This window comes from Psittacula echo, assembly GCF_963264785.1.
Source record: "Psittacula echo genome assembly, chromosome: 9".
NCBI classification, from domain to species: Eukaryota; Metazoa; Chordata; class Aves; order Psittaciformes; family Psittacidae; genus Psittacula; species Psittacula echo.
This window is the reverse complement of record NC_137745.1, coordinates 9,150,293-9,177,643: the sequence shown is the minus strand read 5'-3', so window position 1 is coordinate 9,177,643 and position 27,351 is coordinate 9,150,293. Positions and strand designations below refer to the sequence as shown.

At 44.6% G+C, this 27,351-nt stretch overlaps 1 protein-coding gene across 5 annotated transcripts in view; it reads right to left on the bottom strand.

Moving 5' to 3' along the window:
- Positions 1-14,260, bottom strand: part of MITF (melanocyte inducing transcription factor) — a 101,804-nt gene extending 87,544 nt beyond the window's left edge. For 4 of the 5 annotated variants that reach the window (XM_080625713.1, XM_080625714.1, XM_080625715.1 and 1 more), the window contains exon 1: positions 13,891-14,260. In XM_080625713.1, the coding sequence (XP_080481839.1) occupies positions 13,891-13,994 (104 nt within the window). In that variant the 5' untranslated portion in view covers positions 13,995-14,260. Of the gene's footprint in view, positions 1-13,439 lie in introns of all 5 variants that reach the window. The other variant, XM_080625716.1, reaches the window with a different exon arrangement.
- Between the last annotated feature and the right edge of the window lie 13,091 nt (positions 14,261-27,351).

The following is a 27,351-nucleotide window of genomic DNA, read 5'->3' as shown; positions in this document are numbered from 1 at the left end:
TGATCTCCAGAGGCATCACTTCACTGACTCTGTGAGTCTACACAACCACCGAGAAAAACTTCAAGACTGCTGGAAACAATCCTATTCCAAATTTTCAGACGCAATCCACATGACACCTTATACCACATTAACACCACTGTGGCTGGCTTTGAGAACAACCTACCAAAAAAACCCTACCACCCTCAAAAATGACCATGTAAGCCAACGCTATCATCAGGGCATCAAAAACTAAATGGGCAGTTAAGCCTTTTGTGGGAAAAGACGAAAAGAAAACTGACTGATAGAGCTCTTCCTCTGTTAGACAGACCATACTGAAGTTCTGTTCGTTCTGCACCTCGCATTGAAAAGATTATGCATTTCTCTCCTCAGTGGGATTTTTTACTTTTCCAAGTAGTATTTCAACAGAAGCAGAATAAATTAAAGTCACAGTGTCAGGCTCAAAAGTACATCAGATTTAGCAGCCTGTCATATGCTGAACACTCTTCTCCCAGTCCAACAACGTATTCAAACCATGAGCTGAAATTCAAGCACAAATAGATGAGCAGCACAGTTCATGTGCCTATGGTTTCCTGGAGCACTCCCATGTTCGTTACAGCCTCAGGGCTGCAACAAGTTTAAACCTGCCAGCACAAAACCCACTGAATTATTTAGGATTCTGAAATAAAAAATACATGGAAGTGTTTTGCTGAATGAAGGTTTGATCAAGGGAGGTCTTCAAACATACGCTTAACTTCAGCTGGCATTTAAGTCTGATCTCGTTCAAAGAAGCCTCGGCACAAATGCTAGATGCTTTCTTTAGCTTGCAGCTCCCACTATGCCAAAGATTCACAGTATATTAGGGGGGGAAAAAAAAAAGCAGCTTATGGCACGCATTTGCTCAGGAAGAATGCTTATGGAAGACACTACGCATCATTTTGATATTCCAATTACTTTTATAACTTTAAACAAGCCCAGGTTGTTTCTGAAATTCCTGGTCATAAACCAGCACACAGGTAACTCCCTGAATTTTAACTCGGATTCTCATCTTCATCTAACAAGATGCCAGTAAACAGAAAAGGGCCTGTTACCAAAAACTTTGATGAAATTCAGTTAAATCCTCCAGATGGTTTTCATTCCACAGAAAACACTAAACCAGCAGTTTGCAGGGCATAGCTTTTCCTAAATACACAAAATAAAGAGAAAACAATACACAAGTGGAAAGTGCAAATGCTGAGCCTGTTATATTTTTGTTCCAGCAGAAATGCAACACGATCCATACAATCTTGCAGTTCTAGAGCATCAGTCTTTCTGCTGCCAGGGTGCTCTGTAACTGTAAGTGCCACCAAATAAAGCACACACAGTTTCTAGTGCAACCAAGTAAAGCACAGTTTCTAATGCAACCGTTTATTTTTACCTATGCTACATACAGAAAGGAGGAACTGCATTTCCACCACATAGCCACCATTCCCTATGGTACTACAAGAAGCCAAACAGCACCTACTGAACAACCTATGTACTTTGGCTGACTGCAAGCAGTCAAATTTAGCATTTCTCCAAAGCAGAGTCTGATCCTGTAGCTCTTAAATACAGGGGAAACTGACTTAGAATAAATAGTGATTACAGAATTGGAATATCAAGAGCCGTGAAAGTCCTTGCCACAAAATAGAAACCCACTGAAAAAAGACAATGAGGACAGATATTGCAATTTTCTGCACTGTGCTATTTAATAAACCTCAGTGGAAGTGTATTAAATTACAGATGGGAAACACACATCAGATAATTGTGTGACAACATTCAAATCCACCACCAGCAGAATTAGAAAACTGATCAGAAAGATCAGCGAGAGATGAGCCACAGAAAAACCTCTCTGCAGTTACAGATGGATATTCATCCCTTTTGCACGGCATCTCACTAACACGTTTCATAGCAACGGGGCAGGAGCTATCAGATAGCAGGGGATGAGACTGGTAACCATACAAACCAGTCCCGTCCTCCAGCTCATAGCACATCTCAAAAACAATAGGAGAAAACAGGCAAGTGAGCAAACCAAGGAGGAGCTGCAAGAACTCACTACTTTAGATCATTAATATGTGTTTTCCTGCAGTACTGCTGGTTTTCCACATCAGCCAATCAGGATGGCAGAGCACAGCATCACCGTAATCTGCTGAACACTGCACCATAATGATAGCATGGTCCTGGGAAAGCAAGACCTGTCCTTTTCCATGTGTCTCTTGTGCCTACTTAAAGCAGCTTCAATGTCCAGGCTGTCCAGGAGAAGCTCTGGGCATGAAAATGGTGGGATTATCAGCTGAGACTGTAACCACCATCAGAAAAGAGGTGCTCCAGGTCACAGCTCACCACGAGAGCCAACTTTTCTCACCAGCCTCCTTTCACTGAGCTGGTATACAGCCAACACTTGGCACAGGAGAACAGCATTTAGGAACACAGTATCATTGGACCTGTTCCTCTGCAGGTCTATTTATAGTTTCAAGTGGAACACAAAAGGCCAAATGGTCAACAGTTTTAAAGAACGAATCCTTAAAGATCCCACCTGAGACCCATGAACACCCTTCCCTAGATTGTGCAAGAGATCACTGCACAGCACAACTCCTACCACAGCACAACTCCTACCACAGCACAACTCCTACCACAGCACAACTCCTACCACAGCACAACTCCTACCACAGCACAACTCCTACCACAGCACAACTCCTACCACAGCACAACTCCTACCACAGCACAACTCCTACCACAGCACAACTCCTACCACAGCACAACTCCTACCACAGCACAACTCCTACCACAGCACAACTCCTACCACAGCACAACTCCTACCACAGCACAACTCCTACCACAGCACAACTCCTACCACAGCACAACTCCTACCACAGCACAACTCCTACAAGCACCTTCATCAGAAAGGCTAAGTGAGGGATACTTAATTGTCTCCTCCACAACTCCTTTGGAAAGACATTAATTACTGCCTTATCAGAGGGATCTCTCCCAGAAGGCAGGAATCTGCAGTAAAGGTAGGGTGGCCAATTCCTTTGGGAAACATCAGAAAGACTGCAAGACCCTCCCCAGCCCTGCAAACATGCAGCACTAGGCCCCTTCCAGCCAGCCTTCCTTTCCTTACAGGGGCAGCTCCAACACCTTTAAGACCCTCTTCACAGGCAGATCCATTCCACACTTTTCATTACTTGACACAACTGAGAAACAAAGTCCTTGCTGGCATCTTCAGAGCTAACAGCTCTTACAGCACAGCTTGCTACAGTAAATATCAGAAGCTGTATTAGCTGGGAACCAAATTATCACCTGCAGAATAGTTTTGCAATTAGACTGAAACTGTAAATTGTGCAACAAGTTTGTGATAGAGACATAACCTCATTTCATCTCCTGCCTTACTCTACTCCTTCCTAACTCACTTCTACAGAGACTCAAACTTCTCTTGATGTACCAGGAATGATTTCACATTCCTAAAAACTTAAATACTCTTCAGAAATACGTGTACTCATCTTAACTCTTAATATTCACCTTTGACCAACAACCTTCTCACCAATATATACAACTCAGAGAGGTCCTTTGGCCATCAGTACCGGAGAGCCCATTCCTCCCTTTGACTTTACTGACTGCCTGCAACCATTCAGGAATCTCTGGTTCCCATAACCCTGAAGTCTTTTCCCCTTCATCCAGCAGTCTATGCCCCAAATATCACTGCTCATATGCAAGTCCCCATATTTCATGCTGTGACCCCTACTACAGAGATTTGGACAACTACTTTTTAGAAGAAGATGTTTCTGAAAATCGTGTAATTTCTGAGCACATTTTCTTTGCCTCTTGGTAGAACTGTTTCACTTTGTGCAAATAACTACTTTCTGGAGCAGGTGAATGCTCACTCCCTTGTGTTACACCAAGCCACTCCTGGCCATACCTGTTCAATGAAAACTACACAAGGCAAAACAGACTAGCTCCTGCAAAAGAGACACTTCAAAAAACAATGGTTTATTGGTTTGGGCAGTTCAAAGCGTGGTGGACTTGTTCCATCCCACATTTTGAGTCACAGGCAGGACAGGAACTCAAAACTTGTGTGTCCTGAGTGGATAAAGCTGGAGTAGGGGGATTTGGTACTACCTGCTCTTCCTCATCTTCGTAAGAGCAGATCTGTCTCTGGCACATCACTCTGAGAAGCATTTAGCAACAGCTCACCTAGACCAGACAACTAAATCTTCAAGGGACAGCGTTCAACACCAGCCTCCTACACTCATCACTGCCTGACTCAGGCCATCCCTCACTCCACATGCCAGTTTTCACAAGCCTTCTTTGAAGCCACCTTTCCCCCATGTGTACAGTAGGGAACCTTCACACCTACCTCATGGCTGGGTTTGTTTTTTAATTCCACTAGGCAGCAGAACACATAGGCCTGAGATGATGCAATGCTAAACCAAAGTTCCCCTTATGAATATAGCCCTAGGTGCCCAACAGGATGTGACAGGTGGACAGGCAGGCGAGCTGAGCAGGAGGATGAAGTCACGAAATGAGCAGTTGCCCGGCATACTACTAATCTTAAATTCCAAACTCATTATGCACAAGCCTAACAAACAAAGGGGCAGCTTAACAGATTTACAGTGTGCCTCCTCCGGGGGTGGAATAATTATTTATCAGATGGCAACCTTCGTGTTACAACAGCAATAAATAAACAAATGATCCCAGCAACTCTTCTGAGACATGCCTATGTCTTCACTAGACAGACTTGACATCTGGGATGTGCCTTCAGCCTGGCTGGGCTTGACTAGAACTGTAAATACTTGATTCAAATAAAATAAAGCTTGCTAGATTGAGTAGAAACCCAAACACAGGAGTTAATGGCATCCCAGGGGACCCACTGCCAGAGCCACATGCCTCCCTGAACTCCTCCCAGCTTCCAATGAACAGCCCATAAAAGTTTGTTTCCCTTTGCTCATCTGTAAGATCATTCCCTCCTGTATGTGTGCAAACCTCTATCATTCCAACTTCATTCTCCCAGGCTGCAACTCTTACTTATTCAAGCTGAACAACAAGCATTATAAAAAGGGTTTGTACCTCTGTATTCCTAGTTGGCTTTACAGCTGCATATTACCATGCAGGGACACATCCAGAAAAAGCATTTCCAAAGTCAGTCATATTTTATACAAACACCCTCCTTCTTTATTTAGTAAAACCCAAAGACTCTTGAAATAGTAAATGTGCACAAAATGTGCTCAGCCAGGCTTTCCCACTCATATCTCAATGATCCTTTTCCATCTCTACAGTACTATTCCAACTTCCCAGTTTAAAGCTTAAGAAGCACAACCCTTCTTTGCCCATATTCCCCATCTTTTGCCATCTGACAGCTTCCAAAGCCTGCTCCCATCTTCTCACCCTGAAAGAGTTCCCAGCAGTTTTAGTTCTACCCCAAGTTTCCTATCTAGCTAGCTTTCTCCTCCAGAAAGGATCACAGTAATTCCTATTTTCTGTATGTTTACATGTTACAACAGCATGGCTGGCAGGAAGATTAATAACAATCATCGTTCCTGTCTCAGTTTTCTGAAGTATCCTTTATCGGGTGCATTCCAGTTGTTCCCAATTCTCCTTGTTACTTTTCTGTGGCCTCCTGATCCCAACGTCCCTGCCCTGCTGGGTTCCTACCATTCATACAGCAGTTAGTGTGTGGTCACAAACTGCAAAGACAAGAAATGGTGTCTCAGCATCCTACAGTACAAGCAAGCTTTGACAATACAGTATCTATTATTGGCATGATGCTTTCAGCACATTAAATGTGGCAAGCTTCCAGTGCCTCAATATCTTAATATCTTTTGATGGAAAGATGGAAGTTCCGGTTACCTGGAAAGATGTTGATCACCCAAAATACCAGTTTTCACAATTTAAAGTCCTTTTTTTCCCAGAATTCATCACAAAAATTCTTTAATGTACTAGCAGGCCAAACCAGGCACACAATCCTTGCACATAGCCAAGCAAAGCTCACCTTTGTAGGCCTGAAAAGACACAAACCTTCCTCCTACTGCCCACAACTTCCATGGTCTCTTCCCAAGCAGTCTCATAAGATGATCTAAGAAGACCAGACCCCCAGCCATACCAGCCTCAGGTGGGCTTACACCCATTCTGTGTCAAAAGAACAGCATGAACAGAGGTGCAACGTACCTGTGAAACAAGATCACTGGGGGTTTTGGAGCATTTAAGAAGGATGAATCCAGTTCTTCCAAGAGATGGGAACTGCCGCATCGTCTCAAATGCGACTTTCCCTTACCTGAAATGTCTTTATGAAACAGCGACTGCAGGATTGATCTCCAGGTGCCTTACACCGTACCTGTGGTGTTCTAGAGTAAAAGAGTCCGAAAAAGAGATGCTTGTTCTTGATGTTCATTTCTCCAAGTGACACAGAATTCATGAACTCTACACCTGTGAATGCGTGCCTGCCTGCATGGTAAAGGAATAATCTTCATGGGAACTGATTTGAAAAAAAAACTTGTTTACTGTTACAGGCTTTTAATTACAACATTAAAATACTAGCCCAAACCCTACATTAAACTTGCATTCTGTTTTACATAGCAGTATACGTAACAATCATCACAGCAAGCAGCTCTGTTGGCTCATGCTGGAAGAAGTAATTATATATCACAGCAACACATTTTTGCCCTTCAACCTGCCAGTCCAGTCCACGCAGCAGCTGTGAGCAGCAGGTCAGGGTGGGGGGAGCCTACAGAAGGTATCTACAGTGATTTTTCCACTAAAGAAAGAAAAAAGCTATAAACCACCAGACCCTAGCTTGCATGCTTGGCAGAAAGCTGCTAACACAAACATTACAGCAGCACTTGCAGCAGCGATGTTACCAGAAAAAATGAGCTTGATCCAAAGGCACTATTAGTGGCTAAAGTATCAGTTAGCAGTTGTATTGCAAGCCTTCCTTATGAAATTTCACAGGTTTTGTACTTGTCACAGTGATACCCACACCATCCTCTTCCACTTGGACACTCCTGTGTTCTCTTTGAAACACTCTCAGGTAAAGCCCACAGACTTTGGTGACTAGGGCCTATGCAAGTCACATGCTGAAATGCTACCCAAAGACAATGTGACAGAGCCCTTTCAGAAGGCACCCCAAAATTTCTAGTGCCCCTCCACAACAAGCATATCTGACACTGAAAACTGCATGTAACTCCTGCTGAAGGACAGGCTGACCTGTCTCAGGCTATATTACAGTCTTCGGTTCCAGTAAACACTGAAATATTTCAATCTTGACACTGAAAGAGGCATCAGCTATTTTACAGCTGTTGCCGATAAAGCAGTAGCATTGTTGTATTATGAATACGCAACAGTATTCCTTTTTCCTGTGCTGTTTTTTCCCATTAGGAAATAAAGTGTAAAACCATATGCAAGCCAGTAATTGTCCTGTTACTGTTTAGCTGCTGGGATTATTAATAAAAGCAAGTAAATAAAATAACTACAGTTGTATTATGACATGAGAGCAATGCAATGGTTAACTGTCCAGCACAATCTGCCATGCCATGCTGCTTAATCATGTTGTCTTTGTTCCAGCAAAAAAGACAGTGAATTTTACCAAACAAAAATGTTATAACCAATGTATTTCAAAAACTTTTTGAATCTAAAATAGAGTGAGACAGACAATAATGGCCAAGAGCCTGACCAGCATAATGGAAGTTGGACTCTCATTTTGCTCCCAATACTGAAACCAGCAGATCGTTCTCAGAAGACAATGAAGAGCCAGCACACAATTTCATTATTTAGCTGAAATTTAAACAGAAGATTACTCCTTCTGTCTCATTTGAAAGTCTTAAAGCATGTTGCTTTGGAAAGCAAACAGAAATAGGAGGACAGTATCGTAAATGTCAGAACACACTTCTCCTGTACCCTTATTTTTGCAGCTGTACAGATTTCTTCCCATTAAACCTTTCATCATAGAATATGGTGAGGGGCTGGATTTGTTTATAAAATAACACATCTGCAAGTCTTTTCTGTTCTGATTTCCCAGTTTTCTTCTAGATCCTGACCAAACCGTAGAGCAGGAATTAGTCACGTTGCCTACCACCGTGCTGGGAAGGACCTCTGATACATCACCCTACATGCTAAATAAAAACATACACAGCACAGAATAAGCTCTACAATGACTTGCTAATGACAATTGGAAGGTTCACAACAGCCCCAAACATTCTGGTCCAGAGGCTTGTGAAATTACCTCCACTGCACACAGGGAAATGAGCAGTACCCCAGCCATCCACCAGCAGGGCTGCAGTGGGTCATTTCCAGTGATTTCAAAGGCAGAAGAACGTACTGATTCAAATTACCACCTGCATTCTGTATATCGATCGTAGCCAGCTAGTGGAGCTTCCTGCTCGCCAGAAAGGTACATGGATTCATCTCATGCAGAATGCATATATATTTACAAACAACTAACAGTCAGCAGCCCAACAAATCAAAAGAAAATACATGTGCACGCTAAAAGGTGCACAGTCAGGGCAGTCAGCTCAGCCTCAAAGTACCTGCGCACTCTCTGGCTCGCTTGGCAGCTGAAGAAAATCCTCCTGAGGAAAGCAGGCTGGGGAAGCAAAAAAGTGACGTTCAATAGTTCATATAAAAGCAAATGCCGAACTGAACTTCACGGGCTATTTCTGTTTCCTTGCTAAATAGCAAAGGCCTACTGCAAATAACAGAGCAAGAGTTTTGCAGAAGAGAAAAGGTCAGAGATCTCTCACTGTGGAAAATGCTCTGCTACAGACAGGGAGCAGCACCAGCTCCCAGTATAAAGAACTGTAAAGAAATACCGCTTATTGTCTCCACATGTTTATACAACAGACACTCCAACTGCAGCCTTGCCTTTTCAGTCTGTTTTCAAAAATAAAGTAGTACAAAAAGATGTGGCGAGGGTTTCCTTCCCAGGGAGGCGAATTTGAGGTGCTGAATAAACATGGGATTATTGACTCACTCACAAAAATGTTACCGGAGAGATTTCAAAGAGACATACTTTTGGCTTAGCTCTACTCCCACTGACGTCGGTTAAGACTTTTACCATTGACTTCAGTTAGTGCAAGCCTACGTATCACTTTAAACTCTGCTATTATTACCTTTTAGTTTCAAGTATGTGATGTTCCTCTGTAACAGACGGAAAAATATTTCAGGAACTTTTTAAATCTGTTCCTCCAAGACACATTTTTATATATTTTTTTTTTTTTTTAAACACACTGAGACACGGTTTCTGGATGCAAGCACATGTGACCTGTTCTAAATAAAGGATATTTTCCACTTCTTGCACAACTGGAACAGATATAAGCAGTAGCTTGAACAAACTGCATTGCAGAACCCAACCAGAATATAAAACACTTGAATAAGATCCATAAATAGCAGGAATACGAAAAGACTACCTCCAATACGGCACAAACTCAACGTTAAGCCTAATGTAATCAAATTCAAATTCAATCACGCTGCAAAGTTCATTTACAAAATTAAATCTGATCATCTACAGACTAAGGCATTTTACAGAAAGTCCTCTCTGGCTCCAGAGTAAGTACATGTTTCAGAAATGTGTGCCTCGAGTGAAATTCAGATTTCCTCAAACGCTGTGTATTAAAAGGGATGTTTTAACTTAATCAAGACTTCAATGTTTAGCACAGCATCAGAAGAATGGGAAAATGGGAAAAAGGGGGGAGGGGGCTGAAGTGCTTTACAGAGGATCTTAACTATATAGATACGAGATACTAGCTGATATAAGTAAAATATTGAAGGTTTACATATAAGAAAAAGCATTTTGACACCAGGCATGATGAGAATTTTACAAAAATATCACTGCTTTAATAATGACAGACTCTACATCTCAATGCTATTGCTCATAAAGCAAGAATAAGCTTCCTCAAAAAGCCAACTATCATGCAACTTAAAAGCACTTCCCAATATTTTTTTCCACTAAAAATACTTCAGCAATGGCATCATTCAGGTGCTTTTTAACCAGTCTGAAAATAAGCAAGCTGGGAAAGTGCAATGGAAAATAGCACAAATACCAGTAATTAACCTGCAAGTACATGGTTTTATTAAGAGTAAGGCAGTAAATTACAACAACTGACAATAATTTGCTGGCTCTTCCTAGGTCATGCACCCATCCAAATGGACACACATTACAGAGAACCAAAAAATACAGGAAAGCCACTGAATATACAATTTCTTCCCCGCATTTGGCACACCTGGGTTAGTTCAGATTGCCCTGCACGAAGGCAGACTGTAAAGTCTCTGCTTCCAGGTACCAGTTTGATATCCGAAACATCGCTTTAGTAAGTCAAGTGATGTAAAGAATTTACATGAGCAGTAAATGAATGTAGCTTAAGCCTACAGCACCCAGATGACTGTGTGCAGACACATCAGGATCTTTGTTTTCTTTGGTAACAACTGATTATTTTCTTGAACTGATTGCCTGACAATAAAACTCCATCAATTTCATTGTGTACTGCTTGTACTAGGGAAGAAACCTTATTTACTTGTTCATTACACAAACACATATAATACTTAAGTGTATGTACTTATAAATTAAGACTATTACCATTCAGGAATATGGCAGGAGAGGAATGAAGCATAATGTGAGGAAAAAAAAAAAAATCTCATTGTCTTACTGGCTAGTCATAAAGTCCAGTTTCCTCCCACGGTGAAAAGTGATTCTGGAGAAACCAAAGCAACCAAAACATCTTCTCAGTTTTCAAAGACATTCAACCACAGCAGATTCCAGAAAACCCTTAAATGTAGCTAGGGCTTAGCACAAGAAGCTAACTTCTCATGAGTCTGAAGGGTTTAGGAAATATGGTTGGAACTGATGTATCGCAGCCCCATGTATTCTCTCCATCCCTTGTGATTAAAGTTTTTTTGCTGGGCTTACATTTTTGCCTGGCCTCTAGCACTCAATTGTGGCTTGGCCTAAGTTAGTATAGTATTTACTGCAAAAAGCCTTTATTACTGGACCCCTTGTGGCTTTCGATTGCAGACTTGAATTATGAAATATGGATGGAGTAACTGTGAGGGCACACTGGAGAGAGAAATCTTTAACTAAATGTAACACACTGGAAAACCAGCAACCTGGAAGGAAGCAAACAGTGTTTTACTGAGTGAAGCACAGCACTAGCAGCAAGGCTGAACTAAACCAGGCAACAAAAAGTTTATTCTTGGTTCACAGCACTGCCATTCTTATGTATTTCTGAGCTAGGTGGCTTTTTCCAGGTATTCACAATTTCAGCTTCTATGAGTAAGCCAAGGATGCTTCTCACCTCTCATGGTTAAAAAAGAGCAGAGACAGCCCTGAATGTTGCTAGGAAATCAGCAGTTCTCACCAGGGTAAAAAGCAAGACTGCTACTTAGACTTGTCCCTTAACACCAGGTATTGCCTCTGTTTTGCTTGCTCCCCAGGCACCTTTCCAGAGCAAGGCTGCAGAGCAGACAGTAAGAAAGCAATTCCCATGGCCACAGTCGCATCGCTACACCATGCTGACCCAGTGTTATTCCACTGATTGCTGTGCAATTACTCCTGATTTACATCCACAGGAGAAAGCAGCAGGGTGATGCTGAATACCCTCGATAATCATCAGTCAGACTGGTTTCAGGCCTCAGCGAAGCTGAAGGACTACAGAAGCCCTTTCAAGATTACAATCTGCACATCATGAAGCAAACAGGTTTGTGAGCAACTTTTGCCTCCTGTTATCATCAAATTTTATCGGCCTGGCTCCAAGGACAGGTTTATAGGGACCTGACAGAGGCCCCTGGCGCCTTTGCTTCTTCTTCACCCACAAGACCAGGAAGACAACTGGGACTCTACCTCAGGGTAAGAGCTGTATGTGAGCTGGGCAGGCTCCACACTGAGGTTAACATGTCATCCTACCTGCCAGAAAAACCATGGGTTGTTATTCCACCCTCAGGGCTCCCTCTTCTTGTATGCATGGGTATGCGTGGAGGGACACAAGACAGACTGAGGCAACCTGTCACTTCTAACAGACAAGCCCTCCTGGAAACATCAGAGCAGATATTGGCCTGAGAAAAACCAGAAAGCCAGGATGACTGACACCAGGGTCCCTTTAAACCCCAACAGCAGGCAGTGCTGGCTCTGTATAAGTCCCACATAAGGCCATACTGTAGCAATTCAGTCCAGGAATGTTTGAAGTGACAATACTTAAAAGACAAATACTCCAGCGCTTCATTACAGACTATCTTTATTCACTTTCCCCAAAAAAGAAGTGAACAACACAGGGATACATTTGGGTCCCAAAGCATCAAGTCACAGGAATTAAAAGCAGTTGGAACACTTGTGCAAGGTCAAACACAGACAGGATATCTATGCTCCATGCCCACACTAGCTGATGGCATCAACAAACTACAGAATAGACAACCATAAAGGGGCAACTCCTGCACACTAGTTAGAACCTGCAGCTGATGCAGCTACCTGACAACAGTGCAATTGTCATGATCTACTCCACGACTGCTGTACTCCACTGGCAACACAGGCCTGAACTCAAAGCCTCATGGGTCTCCCAGCTGCCTCCACCACAGCTGGAACCCGCCACTGCTGATGAACAGATCTTCTCCCTGCTGCCCTCTCTCCTCACATTAGCGTGGCTCACAGCTTGGAGCATTATCCACCTGGATAATGGCAACTTCCCTGCACAACCTTGGAGGGCAGAGGAGTTCTGGCCACACTGGTTCGGCTGGCTGGCCTGTCAGGCTGTGAAAGGCTGCATATCACCATCACTATGTGCACCATTTCTCAGCATTACCAAAGGTTCAGTGGGAAGTAGGGCTGCTGTGAAGAGAAGCCACAGGAGGTGGCCCCAGCCGTGACAGTGACAGAATTTTTAACATCTGGTAGTCAAAGACTTTCAACATTTCTGAAACATTTGGAACATGAGCAAAAATTCATTTATTTACTTTGAAGTGTGTCTGACCAGTGAGTGGTACAGTCTAAGCTCATTCTAGCACAGATGTTTTTAAGTATTTACCTTTCCATTCATTTTTTGACTACATGCACAGATGTACAAAGAGCATTGTTCAAAACTAAAAACCATGAACATAAAGGCAGGCTGACAGTACACTCAATTACAAACACGCTACACCTGCAGCAATGACCTTATACGCAGGTGGATACTGCCGAGGGGAGTGTTGTGATGAAATGGAGGGCTTGTTTCTGCCTGAGCACTTTGAATGAAAAACCAGAGGCGGGAGAAGCACACCACTGCTGACAAGGCAGGTACTCAAGGTGCAGGACAGCGTTTGCTATCTTCTGTCAGAACCAGGCCGGAAAGCAAGTACCTCACACCCCGAAAGGGAGAGAAATACTCACTGACTCCCCTCGCTTTACAGACCATATCTACGCGACGCAGCCGCTCTAGATAAGAATAAAGGGTTTTTCCCACAGCAAAAAACAACACTTCGGAAAGAAACAGACGTACCTAGGCAAAAGTTTCCAGCCCTCAAACGCCTGCGCGCACCAACCCCGCTCTCAGTCAGAATAGAGCTCCCCAAACCACCTCACACGCCGTAAGACCTTGCACCAACTTTGCAGCGCCGCGCTGACCCCACCCGAGCGCCGCCGCACCTGCCGGGGGCAGAGAGGAAGCCGCTCACCGGGGGCAGGTACCGCCGGTGCCTTGTTCCCCCCACCCGGCCCGGCCGGACCCCGCGGGCGGCTGGGGCTGCCCCGGCGCGACGGCGAGGCCCCGCACGGCCAACAATGCCCTTTACATAACGCCGGCCCGGCCCGCCTCCCGCCCGACAACGCCGCTATTATGGCAGGAAGCACTAAATGGCCGCCCCTCAGCGCCGGGGCGGAGAGAGGGGGATCTCGGCGTTCACCGACGGCCCGCCGCGGCTCAGGGGCACGGCGTCCTCCGCCCGTCCCACCTGCTCTTGAGGGGCTGGCTCTTGAGCTCGTAGTAGGTCTTGGGCTCCTCGTGGAACTCCTCGCCCACCTCGAAGTCCGGCACGATCCCCGACTCCGCCTGCATCGTCGTCGTCGCCGCCGCTGCGAGAGGGAGAGACGGGAGGTGACTGCCGCGCCGAGCCCAGCCGAGCCGCCCGCTCCTGCACACACACACACAGCGCCGCCGCCCGCCCCGCCTGGGACTTGTAGTCCTCCCCGGGGCCGGGCCGGCTGCCTCCGCCCGCTGCGTACTACAACTCCCGCCGGGCCACGGAGGGGAGGGCCGGTGAGGGGAGGGCCGGGCCCAGCGCTGTCAACCGGGAGCGCCCGACCCCGCCGCCACCTGCGCCCCCTCCCTTCCCTCAGCCGCCGGAGCCGTGACGTCACGTGGCTCTGACGGCAGGCGTGACGTCACGCCTCCCCCTCCCGGCTGCACAGGGGTTGGGGTGTCTTCATCCAGCGAGGGGGGATGGAACCACGAAGGGGTTTTCATCACCCCATTGGAACGGTCTGTCAAAGGGGCCCCTCAGTGGGTGCCCAGCAGTGTTCCTGAACAGCAGTACTTGTTAACCGGCCTTGCTGGGAGCTCCCATCAAGCAAAGGAGGATCTACAGTCCATGCAGAGCAGGACATTGAAGGCAATTTATTTTGATAGGCTTTAGCATCCCAGGACTGCTTGCACTTCTCAGCGTGAGAATTTATAGCTCCAAGAAGCTTCCTTCAAAACTTTATGGGCCTTTATAAATAGGCAAAAGCTCATAAACATTGCAAAGAAAGGTGCAATGAAACACTGGAGAGCCAGCTGGGTTTCAATGACTTGCAGCAGAAATTGTTTAATGCTGCCTCATGCTCCAGATTGGCTCCTGGCAGGATTAGGAAATACAAGAGCAGATAATCTTTGAACGCAGTGTTAGGAAGAGCTCTGCCACACTCCATCATCCCTGCAGCAGATGCCAGGTCCTGGGGAAACCTACAGCAGGAGACACAGGGGGATTTGGGTGGTGTTGGGACCAAACACATCCTGTGCCTGGAAGAGGGTAAATTTAGACCAGATATAAGGCAGAAGCTCTTCCCTGTGAGGGTGCTGAGGTGATGGCACAGAGTGCCCAGAGAAGCTGAGGCTGCCCCATCCCTGACGGTGTTCAAGGCCAGGCTGGATGGGGCTTGGAGCAACCTGGTCTAGTGGAAGGTGTCTGTGCCCATGGCAAGGGCTTGAAACTGGATGAGCTTTAAGGTCCCTCCCAACCCAAACCATTCCGTGATTCTGTGAAAACCAAGAATTTTAGCTTGGTTTATAAATTTAGGTCCCAGATTATCCTGCAGCTGCCAAACTCCAAGCAATGATTTAATAGCAAGAGTAATTACTTTAATGAATCAGATACAACAAATTGGATAAGGCCCTGAAGAATGTTCTTTTGAGCCCACATTGGCAGATGGCTGGGGTAGCTCGACAGAGGAGTAGGCTTGCTAACAGTGCTTGCTTTGGGGAGAAAAAGAAAGCAACCAATAAACAAACAATTAAAAACAACTTAGAAAAAAAAAACCCTCTTCTAAGCTGCATTTACAGCCTGAACCTCTGTGGGTTAGGGGGTGTTTCTGGTGAACTGTTTTCATGAGTGAACAAATGCTGGGTGATTTGATGCGAGGAAGTAAGCGGCAGGACTCATCTCTTTGTAATAACTTTGCTTCTACATTTCCAGGTGTAAAAATGAGATACTGTCCAAAACCTACAGCTTTATGAGCTTTCAGCTCTGTTTTAATTATAGCGCTAGTTTTAAAGAGCTAAGATCTAGTATGCAAATGTACGCAGGAAAAGCTGCTTCACTTGAGATACCACAGCTTCAGTAGGGCTGGCGTGTGCAGCTCTCAGAGAGAGAGGAACCTGGGTTTCTTTTCATCAGACCAAAAAGCTTACTGCTGTCTTTCATCCTTCCTCTGCGCAACGCAAAGTTTGTATTTGGTGTTCAGATGGGGCAATTTCTTGTTGCATTTGGGCAACTGGGACCTTCAACTGTCCTGCTGAGTCATACTGTTGTGGTCGGCAACACAGTTGGCAACTAGGGACCACGTAGCTGCTCTGGTGGGATAGGAAGAGAATTAGAAAAAGGTAAAAGCACGGGTTGAGATATGAACAGTTTAATATTGAAATAAAGTAACATTATTATAATTAATGTTATTATAAAAATTGTAATTATGATAATTTTTAGAGACAGAGGAATAAACCCCAAGAAAGACAAGTGTTGCATAATATAATGTCTCAGCATTCACTGACTGATGCTCAGCCTGTCCCCAAACAGCAATTGGTGGCTTCTGGCAAACTCAGTTCCTATACTGAGCATGATGTTCTGGGGTATGGAATACCCCTCTGGCTAGTTTGAGTCAGGTTCCTGTCTCTGCACCTCCTGGCTTCTTGAGCCCCTCCTCAATGGCAGAGCATGAGAGACTGAAAATTCCTTGATAAGGGTAAGCGCTACTGAGCTACAACTGAAACATTGGTGTGTTATCAGCGTTGTTTGCAGACTAAAGCCAAAACACAGCACTGCACGAGCTAGTAGGAATTAACTGTCCCAGCTAAAAGCAGGACTGTATCCTCTGTTATTCCATACCGTTTACATCATGCCATGTCCCAGCTCTACTTACCTCCTGAGCACTATGCAGACATCTTCTCTCTGGTCAGCATTGTTCAATTATTTTTCAAATGAGAGCCTGACATTGTTAAAGCCATTAAAATATGTGTTCAGCTTATTAAACAAATTCCCCTTTTCAGACTGGATTCTCATCAAATCTGAGAAGGAAGCACAGAGATTCAGTAGGCTGAAGGACTTCGGCTGTGCAGCTCCTGAGAAGAAGGGTTTATCAGAAGACACAGCTCTTCCTCATTCTGAACCAACATTTCCTGTGATTTCAGAAATGATTTTCAAGCTACTGTGGGGTGCACAGTTTAACATGCAGCAAGCACGTTGAGCAGAGCTGCTATTTTATCCCCATCCCGTGATTACTCTTTGCACTTCCCTCATTTGTGGTATTCTCACTCATAATTCTTATAATTTACATTGTTTGCCTTCTGGCCTACAAGTACCATTTTAAATGGTTCTCCCATCAGTCTTGTTTCTCAAACCATAGTCTGGGGATCTCTAGTTGACAGCAGGGAACTATCGATTGATATCTCTATAAGTAGACAACAAATTGAAATGCCACTCAGCAGAGTTCCCAGTTGGGAAGAATTGCCCACACCAACTATTTGTGCATTCATTTGAAGAGGAAAGGAAGCAGTCAATGCTGCTATTCAGTATTCAGAAAAATAAACAGACATGTGACTTAATACTGAAGAAAGTTCCTAGACCTTTGCATTCATACTCTTTATGGAAAGAAAGGTGGCATTTAAGCAAGAGCTTCCAGTACTCATGGAAAGATTACATGGAGTCTCATAGGAACATCCTTCTCCTGTTTCTTTGCTCCACCAGCTGCATATATTGCCAGTTAAAATCTCCCATTCCCAGCATCTCACCAAAATCGTTTCACCTTCCAGGTCAGTTGCAGTGGAGAGCTCCTCTCTGCCCATGCTCTTTGTCATTCTGCTTTATTTCTTGTCCCAGTTTCCTTTTATCCAGCCACACCATTTTTCTGCAGACACCCGATCTGTCACCCTCCTGCCCCAGCTGCTGCCCTGTCTCTCTGCCCACCCAAGACACTCTCCCTATTTCAGACCTCAGCTCCCTCCACCTCCCAGTGACACCCTCACATATTTACTCAGGATTTAATCACAGTTTCTGCCTACCGTGTCTGCCATTTGAGCTTTGACTCCCATATGGTGCAGTTTTCATCCTTTCTGCTTTCAAATCAAGGGGTTTACTTCTCCCCATTCAGGAAAATAAACCTAACAAACTCCTCTCTGCATAGCTCCATACACACAGCAGCTCACAAACATAACAGCAGGAAATCCTGCTCCCATTTAGGATGGAAAAAGTCAGAGAGGGATGAAACCCATGAAAATTTAACTGCTGCTTTGGTGCAGTCATCACAAGAACAGCCCATGGTGTATCTCTGACATACATGAAAAACCAACAGCCACATACAGCGAGATAGTTCTTCCAAGCATTGTCAGTTCACATGCAGGGCTTTGCTAGACAGCCAGAAGCAACCAGATGTTTTGAGGGGGAATCCAAAAACCATTTTTTGAGGGAGAACAACAGGCCAGCTACCCCAGGTCTCGGCAGGACATCCTTGCTCCCCACAGCCTGCCTCACATAAGATGCTGTTGCCAGGTCTAATAATTTCACTGCAAGGTTTGCATCTGCTTCTCTTTCAGAAGTTTCCAGTTCTGAGATTTAAAATACCCCCCCTTGTCACATGAATACCACAGAAGCAATAAGTAGAATTCGTATTTTAAAATGTAGTTTCCAAGAGCATGTCATCAGTTTGGAACAGAGTCTGAAACCCTGTCAGTCCCAGGGTGGTTTTATCAGCAGAATTGAAGGTGATTAATTCTGCAGCTGGGCTCTTGAATGAATTGTGTTACTCTAATGAATCATACACTAATTCCTAGCCCTCCCTTTCTTCATCTCTGCTGTATTTGGATAGATTACAGAAGGATTCAAGGGGAACTGGACAATCTCTGTTGTTCAATACCCTTGTTTTGATTCTCACATGTTCCTCTTTCCAGATGCTAACTCATGACACTGGGTAGCAACAGCAGCAGTGGCGCAAACAGAAGCTGCAAGAGCAATGTCATACTGACTTGGCATTGGGGAAAAAATAGCCTCGACTGGGGAATAAGTCACTCCCTCTGGTTCTTCATCAGAGACAATTTCCACATTAGAGTCTGAGCTTGATGCTCAAGGCAGATGTTCCTAGGTCCAGATGGAGGGTGTTGGGATGTCACAACTGCAGGGACAAATGGTCAGTCTTCCCTGGTCTGGTGTTCAGGGAAGGGATTTGAAGGATGGAGAAGAGAACCTGAGGGCTCTCACCTTCACAGCCTGGAAAGAAGGATCTGACAGGCTTTAAACCAGGCTCCTGGCCAGTAACACCCAGTCACCCTTGGATATGGTAGTGCATTTGCAAGCTGAAAGGTAGGCAGCTGGCTTTTTCTGTAAGTGAAAGACAAGGTTCTCCTGAGCTAACATGACTTTAACCACTGCATTAAGAAAGATGAATACAAAGCCAAGACCAAAGTCAGAAGAGCTGGCAGCAGGCTACGTGTGATCAGCTCCTCCTGAGGACCAGAGGGTTATTCTCACAGGGGAAAATAATTTGAGTCCTGCTTCTCAAAGACAACCGCAGGAAAGCACAAAACTCATCCTGCCAAGCTCTGCTGGGCTTTTGCAGGCTCTCTGGGAGGAGGAAAGGTGGCAGCAGAAGCAGTCAGAGCTGGACTCCAGCAGGTATCACCAAGCAGGCACTCGGACACAGCCATAGACAGGCTGGGAAACTCAGTAAAAGTCCATGGAATAAAGTTTGCAAGGGCAGTCTTATTTGTCTAGCATGGCATTGCAAATCCAGTTAATTCAACTGGTGCAAAGGCGAAAGCAGATGTAGATAAACCAGGTTAAACTCTCACTTATGCTGATTTAATGCAATTCGGTACGGTATCAGTGCTAGCTAAACTGATTATAGAATTAACTGGTTTAAATACATTTGCCCTGAGTACCTGCGTTTGTTTAACTAGACTGCTTTAAAAATCAAAGGTGAACTGTACACCCCTGCCAGTTTTTCCCTGTTGGATTTAAACCAGTACAACCGGTAGAGACATGTAAGAAACTGCTTTAAACGAGGAGCAAAGTGCATGGAGAAGAGGACTTGGCCCAGCAGCGCTGGTCTCCAGTGCCTTATTCTCAGCTTTCCTGAGAAACTGTGTCATGTTCACATCAACAACACTTAGGTCTAAATTTGTTGTGTGAAAATCCTATTATAAAAGGTGAGACCAAAATCACAGCTTGTTTTTCAAAACACACACAATCTCATCAGTTTAGGGGGAAGGCGTTTGTTTTCTTTCCCACTGTCCAATAATAGTTTTGAACAGAAACAGCACAGATTTTTTCAGTGAAAACTTTCTATTTCGATACAGTCCCTTGAATGTTCCCTATGCTTTGTCTGTCTTTTGAGAGAGATTCATTACAAGTGCTACTTGAAGAGAATAAGGGGGTTTTTTTTTACGTTAGAAGTATGATCATTTGTAGTTAGTAGTCATAATGAGCTGAAATACCAAGATCCTCATATTTCTGCTTTATATTAGGCCTTTACCCACACATCATGAAACACAAACCCTCCCCAAATGTCTTACAATACCCAGTTGAAATCAGAATAATGTATTAAAAATTATTCTATTTCATATTAAAATATTTGCCACCTGAAGTCAGAATCTCTTTGTTTTATCTCATCTGCAGTATTTCTATTGCAATTCATTTCTATGTCACCAAAGAGTTTGTGTTCAAACAAAAACTGAGCAGTGAGGGAATCAGAAATCCAAAGGAAAAAAAAAAGGTCTTTAGTACATAAAGCCTGCTGAGACTTGTGGGGGTTTTATAGAGAAGAATTAAAGGATACAGGCCAATTTGCTGGGGTTTTGTGTTACCTTTCACACTTTTGGATGTGCAGAAAAGAATGCCCTCAGCTAGCAAGACAATGTGGCAAGTATTTTAAATCTGTATTATACAAGGATAATTGGTAGCATCAAGGGCCAAAACTATGTATAGTTGAGATCAAAAACCCATACCAAAAATAAAAGGATTCCCAAAATTCTTCTTGAGTGATCACTAAATGCTTAACTCATGTGTGCCTACTGCAGAAACCCCACAGGGATTTAATACTTTTTTCTCTCAGCAGGCTGCCATTTGATCTGAATAGGCAATCTAAGTCTGTGTCATTGCCTCCATCTACCTGGAAAGATAATTTGCTGGAGGACATTTTTCTTTAGAGGCAAGAGGCTTTGTTACAAAAAAGTCCTGATAACTCATCCCAATATGCTAAACATGGATCTATCAGAGGCATTTCCTACTTGTGAAGAAAGGCACCTGATTCATCAGCCATGAAGAAAAGATGCCCCTTCCCTCAACATAAATCCAGGGATGATTTTGAATGCTTGCTTCAAATATGTGCATACGAGAAGCAGAAAATGAGCCAACTTGCCCAATAATACAGCTCAAACCACTACTGCTTATTTTGAAGGGCTCACTTTGGCAGTCGTTTGGGAAGCACCGATACCAACACTACTTTCTGTAGTAGGAGGCTTGATAAAGAACAGCACAACCCCAACCAAACTGTACACAGCTAAGTGACTTGAATACACAAACACTTGGCTTAAGCTTCCACACCCTGCTAGATGATATAGTGCATGGGAACAGGGTATACAAACTGCTTCAGATGGCCTCAATTATTTGGCACAGTGGCTTTCATGGGTATAGCTAAAATGAGCTGACTTCTCTCTGAGGAGCTAGTCAGTAAGAAAGCCAGACCTAGAGCTCATGTTATCTGTCTGCTTTCCCAGACATTAATGCCATTACTGTGGCAAAATCGAATAAAAAGTACATTCTGTACAGCTGTGGGAGAATGGAGAAAATACCCTCTACCAATATCCTTGAAAAGTCATTGCACAGCAGCCTTAACCCAGTTACTTGCAACACAAAGGCCTTGCTCAGCAGCAAGCTGACTACTTGTAGGTTAGTCCAGAGCAGCCAAAGTTACCTGATTTCATTCCCTGCCCGTACTCACGTGGGCTGAGGATGTTTCTATCAAGCTACAGACCTCTGTTTCCCTGTGAACATCCCAAAAGTGGAGAGTAGCCACCACTTTTTTGATCCAGAAGTATAAATTAGTACTACCAAGGAACCCAATACTTGCCTAACGCCCCTGACCGCACCTAACTGACTAGCCCTGATCATTGGCAGAACCTCCATAAGTCTTCTAAATTTCAACAAAGCCAAAGAGGAGGCTACATGGTGTAGCTCATAGAGATGCTCAGATACACACTGGCAGGAGTTCCTGTACCAGTTATACCTGATCTTTATCAGGTGAGAGCTATTTCTGAAGTACATTGATTTGTCAGGAGCCGATAAAGCCTATCTCACTTAATATTCCCTGACAGTGGCCAGATCTACTGCATCCAGGGATGCATTGGGGGCTACAAGTACTATAGGATCAGAGCTCAAGATGTGTGGAAAACCTCAAGAAGGTACTATCCAAGTCAAGGAACCCAAATCTACTTCTTATAAAGGGCTTGATCTGTCCCATTCGTGTCAGGTGAGATCTTAAGACAAGACATCTTAATACATTTTTATCCTTTCATGGAAGAATCATCTTCTTCCCTAGGAAGCAGGGTTATTAACCAGGTGTTTATCCACCACAAGCGCAAAGGGGCTGCCTCAAGCCACTGTAATGTCCTGTTTCTTGCTGAGATATAATCAAATACGTGGTTGAGGCTGACTCTCATAATGCCCTACAGAGCACTGCACATGAGGTCAATTAGCACCTCTGGGACAAGGGCAGTCATTTCCATTCAAGGCATGAAAGCCTCTCAGGTCTGCAGAAGCAGCACAAGGTGCAGTCAGTAGCACTTCCCTGTATCCCAAGTGTTCATAAAGCTTTCCTTGATGTTAGCAAGTCTATTAATAAAGCCTTGCAAGCAATCAGAACTGCTCCACCAGCCTGGGAGGGGGAGTGTTGGTGACATCATGTTCCAGCTGAAAGTCATGTAAAATCCTCTATACCTTCTTCTGAAAGACATTGGCATCATCAGCAAATGTAAATATGCAATCACTGCACCTTGTAATTAATGGGAAGTCTCAGGCCGTTAGCACTGCAGATCCTCTTCCACCAGCAATGAGTGAACAGGATTCTTGTCGGGCTTGGCCACTGTCAGTAAAATTCACAGCACATCTAGATGCAGAGAAAAACACTTAACCATATGCTGACTTTCACAGGTCTGCTCTATCCTCTTTGTTTTGTTTGTGTGGCTGAGCATGGACTGAAGCTACCATGGCCATCGGCTCTCTTTGCGAGCAGAGAGGGCTTTGCCATGGGTTTCAGCAGGAGGTTTATGCCTTTGCTGACTGCAGACACATTTGAAATCCCACATCAGCACTCTGGGGAGATGCTATCTGAGCTCATGGCAAAGTGCTAATACTGGAAAGATCATGTAGGCTTCATTAAGAAATAGTTTTGTTCTAGAGTCGCTATCTCATTTTTTAAAGCACTCAGGAGACAACAGAACCACCACATTTCCTCTTTGCACTCATTTTTCTGATCAGAGGCCTGAAGTGCTCACTGCCAGATGTTGCCCTGTTTTCACACAATCCGTGTGACACAGGCATCAATGCCAGCAGCTACGTTTGCCTGTGAGGTCAATGCACACAGCAGCCAGGAAAAGCTTCCATGGATAGCTAACTGGGGCACATATGCAAGAACATATATATTAAATACGGTGTTTTTGGTGGGATTTCTAAACATCTCAAGCTGCATGTCTTGCTTAAGCCACCAAACATCAAGCTGTTCCTGCTCAGCATCACACCACCCCCATGCTTATTATTGTCATCATTCTTGCACACACATCATGCTATTGGTGATACTGAGATATATTATTTTAAGTGAAGAAATAACGGGAACAAACAAACAGCTACTTCTTTTATCCAAATTCTGGCCTGGATTTCTATAAGGCTTTCTGGAAAATTGCATTATTATGGTGAAGAGAGAAGTATGTTAAAACTGTGCCAGTGCATATATTTACAGTCTCTCCTACACTCAGGGTGAAGAAATAATTCACCACAAATAATGACATTCTGTTCCCATTCCAGCGTTGCCCACTTCCTCAGATCTCCATGCAGCTGCAGCACTAGCAATCAGAAGCAAGAACCATCCAGACCAGGGGAGGGCAGGGAATGCTGCCACAAGGTATGGGAGGGCACCTCACCACGCAGCAGGTTTTACGTCTGCTTGGAGGTGCCACGCTCTCTGCCACCCACAGCTTGCAACCCTCACAGTGCTCCTGACCTACTTCATTTTCCCTTCCTTTGCTATAGAAGTGAAGCCAAAGGAAAAACCCACCTGGAAAACACTCAGTCCAGCAACACTAGTGGCTGCTGTCAGGTTTTAGACCCATCAAAGGCTTGAGGGGAGCCCTTCAGTACCAAACCAGCGTAGACCATCTGAAGAAATATGAGGAGTCTTTAAAGGCTCTCATCTGAGGGGCAAAAGGACCTCCTGTTGGGCTGTAAATGGGTCAAATATGCCAACCAAGGAGCTGGTCCTAGGACCTTACTGAGTACATTTGTTTGGTCAGAGAAGAATCTGGACCTGTTCTCTGCTGGAAAGGAAACATTAGAAATGAGAAAGCAGCAGAGGGGAATTCCAGAGAACTGAGACGAGGAGCAGAGAAAAAAACTGTTTGTTAATGTCTGGCATGCACCTGACTGACATTTCACTTTTAAAAACGCTCCCAGTAGATAAATTCAGATAAAGGGGTTGAAGTCTTATGATTCAAACACGTGTTAAATATCAAACCACATAAATGAAAATATCAAGGATACACTGACTGATGAGGCAATGAGCTCTATTCTGTAAACATTCTTTCACAGGGAAATCATGTGCCTTGTCTGAAAAAGTTGCTTTCTTTTGGCAAAACTCGATTAGAATTCAGTAAGCCACATCCAGTTACTCACAGTGGGATCGGAAGCTTGCATTAGGCTACTTTATATCCTAAGGACCTATTTCTTTAAGCAACATTGTCATGTTCTGTCCATTAAGTGTCACCTTGTCTCTGTACAACAGCCACAACGGGGTTCCAGGGAGTCATGGGGCTGCTGGACCATGTGCCGTGGGGGAAGTTCTGAGCCTGGGCTCCTGTTCCTGCTGGCTCCAAGCTACAGTCAGAAAGTCAGGCAGGAAAGTCCTTCCAAATGGCTGCTCACTCACCACAATTAGGTCACTAAGGGGGAAGAAACGTCCCCGCAGACTGTAACGGTGAGAAACTTCCTACGCGAGTTACGTGGGACTGGCAGGCTCCACGAATGCCACTCAAAGCACCCTCCCGCCTCCAGGTTCCTTTGGAGAAGGCATAGGCAGTGGGAATTTTCCATTCTCTCCTTTTGCCCATTCCCAGCTTCTCTGGAACACCTCAGAGTGGGATTTATTGAAATACCTGTGACATGGGCGCTGGGGAAGTCCAAAAATACATAGTTTGGGGGTGTGCCTGCAGTTGAGAGTTGCAGTACTTGGCTGCCCAACAGCTCTACCCTGCAGCCTGCTGGGGTGCATGGACCTTTCTACTGAATGGGCTCAGGATGCCAAGCAGCCATTTTGCAATGGGTTTGACTATGCAGTCAGCACAGGAAGCCACAAATATACTCACTAGAATCATCCCCAAAGTTGCAAAATTAAGTACACCAGTATGCGTGACGATTTTTCCAGTCCTCATGCCCTGCAGGTGAATCTCTGTTGCTCAGTACTACTTAGGCTTTCATTTCTCCCATCTGATATACATTGTCCTTTTAGGTTATCTAGGTTTACATGGCCATCCCGGAGTTAGCTGCCCAGTGCTGTCTTGGAGGTTTCCACCAGCGATGCCACCAGTCTCTCTCACCAACCACACATAGATCCTTCAGGACCCATTTTAACTCAACATCTAACTTGCAGCACAGCCAGGACTTTGATAAACTTCACCATACGCCAAAGATCAAAGCATTATTGTGAAGCTTACATCAGATCAGCATGAAGCTAACTCTGATCTACCGAAGTGATGCTTCCACGTGGTACCAAAGAGAACAACAAGAAGGAAATTAGTTTAGAACAGAGGAAGAGAAGTCTTTCCAACTATAACCACTGAAATGTCTTCATGCTTAGCTCTGCAGAAATGTCAACACAATCTTAAGGACATTTATCTGGAATTTTACACTAGTATGCTTGTATCCCTATCATAGCCCACAGACTTGCAAACCACAGGACTCTGACAAACCATGTATGGCCCATCACACACACTTATAGCTGTTTACTCATGTCGAATATTAGTGTCTTCCATGAGTAGCTCTGCTGTAACCGGTGGGACTGTTTCCTCAGAGAGGTACTGCTCAACATGAGTAAGAACATTACAGCATGGGAGAGGGTGAAGATGTGCAATGAGACCAAACACCAGTATCTCTCCAAAATGCCTCTCCAACGCTTTTGAAATCAGGTTGACGTCACTGTGTCAGCAGTTCTCTCTCTGGGTGTGAGGCCAGATAGGATGCTCCAGTCATTGTCAGGATACAGTTGTATTCTTTTTCAAGAAAGCCTTGTCTCATTAACAGACTTCTCCCTTCCACCACCCTCCTTGAAGGGACTTGAACAGAAAGCTGTCCCTTACCGAACCAGCAGCTCAATAAAGCCAGTGGAAGGCTTCCATCAGCAAGGTACCATTACCCCTGAGTCCGCATTCATAGGATCATAGAATAGTTAGGGTTGGAAAAGACCTTAACATCACCTAGTTCCACCCCCACACCGCCCGCCATGGGGAGAGATGCCTCACATTAGATTTTATCACCCAAAGCTCTGTCCAACTTTGAAATCCACAGCCGTTTCAAGCCTCTTTTCCCTACAGGTGTACTCTCAAGCGCCCACTCCAAGACACAGAGGCACCAAAGCACAGCAGCTGACTGCAATCAAAAGTGGTATCTCAACCATCTGTTTAAAAATGTGAGACCATTGACTCATTAGTTTCATGTATCTCTACCATCACAATAAAAAAACACACGCCTTCTAGAGAACAATATCAACACATGTGGGAGGACAATATCTCTGCAAGATGGGGTGTGATACTGCACATAAGAGCAATTCTCTTAGGATCTGCGCTAAGCTCTGTCAGGTCTGCGGCTTCTGTAGATTGACACTTGCTGTGTTTATACTGGGGTCTGGACTGTTCCCTGGCAATGGGCAGTGCTGTTGGGGTCCTCTCCTTTGACAGGATTTTGGTGATGTAAAGCTGGGTGACAGTTTGTCTGCTTTTACCGCTCTATTTTAGAGTACTTTTTGAGCTGAAGTTGTGCGAAATAGACAAAAGGAAGTGTAAGCAGAAACCTTTCTCACCCTCCCCTTCTGCTGTCCCAGTCCCGATTATCTGGGATTGTAGTAATTCCAGGGGTTACTCACAGAGCTGCTCACAGCAACTTTTCCAGACGAGGAGGAGCGAAAGCCGGTGAAGATTAATATAACAGAGTGTGCTTCAGCTCATGGAAGCTGCTGAAGAAAACGTAAATGAAGAGGGAAATCAGACCTCTGTGGAGTTCAACATTTGAAAGTTGAAGTCTCCTGCTTATGAGGTCACTGTGCTCTGCTGAGCAAGTGGAAGGAAAACATTTTCTCTTTGCAGCATGACTTCAAGAAAGGAAGTTGTGTGGGCAGAAGCAGTGGGGTGACTCTAAATACAGTGATGTCTCCTTCCCCAGAGCGCAGGTTTGGGTTGCTTTCTTCCAGCTGGG